General features: G+C 42.6%; 1 protein-coding gene across 1 annotated transcript; it reads right to left on the bottom strand.

Annotated features, from left to right (window-relative positions):
* Window positions 1-363: 363 nt before the first annotated feature.
* LOC116379032 (chymotrypsin B-like) lies at window positions 364-2,763 on the bottom strand. Its single transcript, XM_031840949.1, has 7 exons — window positions 2,683-2,763; window positions 2,247-2,350; window positions 2,075-2,154; window positions 1,464-1,545; window positions 1,201-1,381; window positions 701-834; window positions 364-600 (listed from the first exon to the last, which is right to left on the bottom strand). The coding sequence occupies exons 1-7, from the start codon at window positions 2,732-2,734 to the stop codon at window positions 439-441; spliced, it is 795 nt and encodes a 264-aa protein (XP_031696809.1). The 5' UTR covers window positions 2,735-2,763; the 3' UTR covers window positions 364-438.
* Between the last annotated feature and the right edge of the window lie 2,635 nt (window positions 2,764-5,398).

The following is a 5,398-nucleotide window of genomic DNA, read 5'->3' as shown; positions in this document are numbered from 1 at the left end:
AACCAACGAGTGACAACGATTACGTCCACTTCTTATATACAGTCTATGATATAAAGTTCAACACACACACACACACACACACATACACACACACACACACATGCAGGTCTGACCATCAGTCTGGGGTTCAGTGTTTTTTCCACGGGAGGAGCCAGGGATCAAACCAGCGACCCTGTGATTAGATCTGCTCTCTGCTGAAGCCTTGCTAAGCTAACGTCAAGTGAACAGCTGGAGGTGCTCAAACCCTCCACCTGTTTTAGGTTTTCACGCCGTCAGAGTGAGTCGGACAGAAATCTACCCAGCATGCATTGTGCTGTGATCTAGCAGCATGTTGAAACAAATCAAAACGACCAACACAATCAGTGATGTTCAGTGTTTTTATTTTCATCCACTGTCCACACACTCGTGGAGTGGAGGTGGAGGGGTTTGGGGGGGTTTTTAGTTGGCGGCGAGGATCTGGTCGACCCAGCCACGGAGCTCGGTGACGCGGGCGTAGACGGCAGGTATGGAGGTGGAGCAACGGCTGCTTCCCCAGGAGACGATACCGACCAGAGTCCAGGCGTCGTTCTGCTGGCAGACCAGAGGACCGCCGGAGTCGCCCTGAAACACAACAACAACAAAATCTATTAACACACATCTGAGTGAGACAGGTCAGAGACAGGTGAGACAGGTGAGAGACAGGTGGTGGGCGGGGTCTCACCATGCAGGAAGTGGCTCCAGCTCCTCCTCCACAGATCATCACGTCGGAGATGCTGCTGCCCCAGTGTCTCTTGCACTGCTCGTTGGACAGCAGGGGGAGGGCCGCCTGCTGCAGATTGTTGGGAGTACTGGGAGCTGTGGGACACACACACACACACACACACACACACACACACACACACACACACAATCAGACACATATCCTCCTTCCCTTTCAGAGTAAAAGCATGGTTGTTGCAGAGTCGAAGAAATAATTCATTTCAGACCAAAAAGGCCTCTTTAATGAAAACTGCAGAGAAGTATTTGAGGATGTGTTGTGTTGGTTATCTTATTATTATTATTATTATTATTATTACTATTATTCAACTAATCAAATTCAATTTGACGCCAAACCTTTAGCAACCAATTAGGAGCCAATGAGCGAGCTTTCTGTCTTTAGCCTCTTTAAGAGCGTAGCATGGGTTCACGTGCCCGTGACCAGCTCTAGACCTCATATCTCACCGTTGTAGCGCATCAGACCCCATCCGCTGGTAACGCAGGTCATGCCGGCGGGGAAGTTGTCGGTGGACTCGGCGAGGCAGACGGGGGACACGTTGGTGCCCAGGCGGGCGGGGGAGGCCAGCTTGATGAGGGTGATGTCGTTGCTGATGGTGCTGGGGCTCCACTTGGGGTGGGTGAACACCTGTGGAAGGGAGGGGGAGGGGTCAGTGGTGGTGGTGTGTGTGTGTGTGTGTGTGTGTGTGGGGGGGGGGGGTGGTTCTCACCTTGGAGGGCTTCAGACGCTGGACGACCTCGTTGGAGCCGGAGCCCTTATCGTGTTCTCCAGCGATCACAACGTGGTAGGTCCTAACAGGAAACAGGAAGTACTTATTTAAAGGGCCAGTACGCTCAAAACAAACATCCAGTTTACTTCAATGGTGTAAAAACCGTCGTAAGAAGGTGATTTTCTTTATATTTCATGACGTTCAGACTCAAGTATCCTGATATCATTAAAACTGATAAATGAGCCTCACTGTCCTTCCTTCATCATCTTCATCATCATCATCATCATCACACTGTAGTTCATTCTGACTCAATCCGACATACAAACACTCACTAGAGCACCACATGTGGATTCATCCACCGCTGAAAATAGTTAAATAAAAACTACAGAGAATCACTGATGAATTTGATGTTTTGTGGTTTTTAAAGATTCCCGTCTTCAGTAGAAACCGATGAGACGCAGACAGAAAGTCAGACAAGAAGTCAGACAGGAAGTCAGACAGGAAGTCAGACAGGAAGTAGGACAGGAAGTCAGACAGGAAGTAGGACAGGAAGTCAGACAGGAAGTCAGACAGGAAATCAGACAGGAAGTAGGACAGGAAGTCAGACTGACCTGATGTTGCAGTGAGCGGCGGTCACCACCCAGTTCTCGTTGATCAGAGATCCTCCACAGAAGTGGAAACCGTTGGATTGCTGAGAGACAAAAAAAACAGGAAGAAGAAAAGATGGAATATTAATAATTCAAAGAAGGAGAAGAAGAAACAGAGGAGTGTCAGCGGACTCACCTGCAGGGACACCTGCCAGGGCCAGGAGTGAGGCACCGCCTCCTCGCCGTTGACGATGCGGGCGTGGCCGGTCACCTGGGGGGTGATGGTGGGGGTGCCGCAGCCTGATTGGACGACAGGTGACGGACTTTAAAAAGGACCGTTCTGCTCTTTTAACCTCACGAACGACTAAGAGGCCAAACTGCTTCTGATGTAAGAGATCAGACTGCAGCTGTAGTTTGATTCAGAGCTGCAACTTCCATCAACTGTAGTTTTATATTTGATCCTAAAGAATAATCTCATGTTTATCATCAGAGAGTCACGATCAAACACTCGCTTCTTCTTCTGCTGATGTTTTTACAGACTCAAATATTAATGTTCTGAGTTCTTCAGTAAATTTTGAATCAGAATTCACAGACGAGTCATTTTCTAAAAGTCTAAAGAGTGCTTTTCTCACCGTAGGCGGCGCTGACGAAGGCGAGGCAGGAAACGATCCAGAGGAAGGCCATGGTGACGATGAAGAAGATGAAGTGATGTGCTGGAGGACCGAGCTGCTCTTTTATCCCTGAAGTCTGCCGGGCCTCGGCCAATCAGAGCGCTCGGTGGTTTGTCCAGCTGGTTATCAGACCAGAGGCGACAGCGACGTTCTCACGGGTCACACGCCCCGAAATCCAGCTCTCTGATTGGCTGCTGACGACTGCAGCTCACACACACACACACACACACACACACACACACAAACAGACATAAACACACACACACAAACAGACATAGACACACACACACACACACACACACACACACACACAAACAGACATAAACACACACACACACACACACACCAGTCAGCACATGTGGATTCCATCTCAACTTTATTTTAATTCAGATCTCAGATCTGTCACAAACATAATGTGCCGACACTACACAAGGTCCAAGAAATAAAAGAATACATTTGAATTATGTTTACCAAAAATAAAATAACACTGACAAAACATGACCTGTATAATAATAATGATTATAATAATAATACCAACTGTTAGAATGATAATAATAATAATATTAATAATAATAATAATAATATTAATAATAATAATAATAATAATTGTTCGAATAATAACAATAATAATAACAGGGAATCAGCATATTACTCATTAAACTGCACAAATAAAAATTGATGAGATAATTCTAGACTATAAATGCTGTGGTTAATAATAATAACAATATAATAAATACTACTACTAATATTAATATTAATATTAAATAGATTTTATACAGATGATAGTATATTTTATGGTAATATGTTGAATGTGTGACGATGTGTAAAAGTGTAATAAATACTGTCATTACTAATGTAACATTACGGCTCAACAAGCATTTATAAGGTATTTAACGTATTTAACGTATTTAACGTATTCCCTCAGCTGAGACTCAGAGAATAGCGTGAGGAAAAGTCAACAGATCTATTGGGACTCTAAACACACATCAGCTGTGGTCACACTGTCTATGCTGAATATACTCTTATTGTAACTCGCTTTGGATAGAAGCGTCTGCTGAATGACTGTAATGTAATAATGTAATGTAATGTAATGTAAAGTACTGTCATGTCATGTCATTTAATTTAATGTAATGTAATGTAAAGTACTGTCATGTCATGTCATTTAATTTAATGTAATGTAATGTAATAAACTGTAATGTAATAATATAATGTAATGTAATGTAATAATGTAGTGTAATGTAATGTAATGTAATGTAATAATGTAGTGTAATGTAATGTAATGTAATAATGTAATGTACTGTAATGTAGTGTAATGTAATGTAATGTCACTCCTCAGGTCCAGCTGGTGGATCCGATCCTGATGTGGTCTCTGAACATCTGGTGGGTTTTGATGCGACTCTCATTGTGAGATTTAATCTGCCACCAGGTCTCTCGTTGTCTTTTACATTATTATATATTGTAAAGATCAGTCTGTAACCAGAAGACCTTTAATGAAGCTGCACACATCCAACAATGTTTCATATTGAAGTCATATTTCATGTCGACAGAGATAAACTCATCTTTCTTTAGATTAAAACACACTGATGTTCTTTGTATGAAATGTTTGTGGTTTAAATCTTTAAAGAGTCTAATATTATACACATATATATACACATACATATATATACGTATATATATATATACACACTGTATATGCTGACTGTACAAAGTGTATCAGTGAACGTGTGTCAGCATGGCGCACATTAACACACATGGTTTTATGTATTTATATATAATCAAAATAATCCTCACTAGTAATTCCCTGTGAATAAGGAAGTTTATTTTGAAAAGACTGTATTCATGTGTCAAGATGAAATTGATGCGTGTTGCTGGATTTTTCTAGGAAAACACGGAAACTGAGTGTTAACATGTCAGTGAGATGTCAGACGAACTGTTGAGGATACGTTGAAATCAGAGGTTGCGTTTGAATTTACAGCGTTTACTGAGAACATATGAGCTTCACAGTTTCACTCTGCGGTCTGCCTGCTGTATCAGAATGTGACGAGCTGGGATGAGAAACACTGAAGCTGGTTGTGTTTGATGATTAAACCACATGAGACATAAAGATTCACAGAAACATGGAAACAAAGTGTGACGCACAGAAGTTAATGAAGCTTCAAGTTTCTGTAAAGGTGTTAATTCAGTCTAGTGGCTCCGCTCTCACTCAACATAGCGACAGCTGAGCCGGTGCTAGCAGCTAATGGTGCTAACAGCGCTTACAGTATTGGGCAATTTGTTCATTTTTAACAGGGGGAGGGACCTGGTTCAGAAAAACCTTTGAACAACAACTGGGACACTTTGTGGGAATCTCTGCAGCTGACAGGCCGCCACGTCCCCCTACAGCTGGTTAATGATTGGTCAGTGTGAAGCAGGTAGAGGAGCTCAGTGATTGGCAGGCAGCAACCTCCGATTATGTAAAGTGAATCCAGTGCTTCATGTGTTAAAGCTGCATTCTCTCTGCTGTCCACCAGGGGGCGACTCCTCTGGTTGTATAGAAGTCTATGAGAAAATGACTCTACTTCTCTCTTGATTTATTACCTCAGTAAACATTGTAAACATGAGTTTATGGTCTCAATCTCTAGTTTCAAGTCTTCTTCAATACAGCATGATGTTCATTTAGTACATTATGGTCCATTTA

Source organism: Anarrhichthys ocellatus, unplaced genomic scaffold (assembly GCF_004355925.1).
Source record: "Anarrhichthys ocellatus isolate YVR2014 unplaced genomic scaffold, GSC_Weel_1.0 scaffold3595, whole genome shotgun sequence".
Classification (NCBI taxonomy): Eukaryota; Metazoa; Chordata; class Actinopteri; order Perciformes; family Anarhichadidae; genus Anarrhichthys; species Anarrhichthys ocellatus.
The sequence above is the reverse complement of the archived record's forward strand: the minus strand, read 5'-3'. Positions and strand labels throughout refer to the sequence as shown.

What these genes read in the sequence shown, in the direction of transcription:
- LOC116379032 (XM_031840949.1), bottom strand. Translation starts at nt 2,734, where the DNA reads ATGGCCTTCCTCTGGATCGTTTCCTGCCTCGCCTTCGTCAGCGCCGCC. An exon ending in CTTCGTCAGCGCCGCCTACG is followed by an intron (nt 2,351 to 2,682) that starts GTGAGAAAAGCA and finishes TCGTCCAATCAG; the next exon opens with GCTGCGGCACCCCCACCATC. An exon ending in GGGTCTGATGCGCTACAACG is followed by an intron (nt 835 to 1,200) that starts GTGAGATATGAG and finishes TGTGTCCCACAG; the next exon opens with CTCCCAGTACTCCCAACAAT.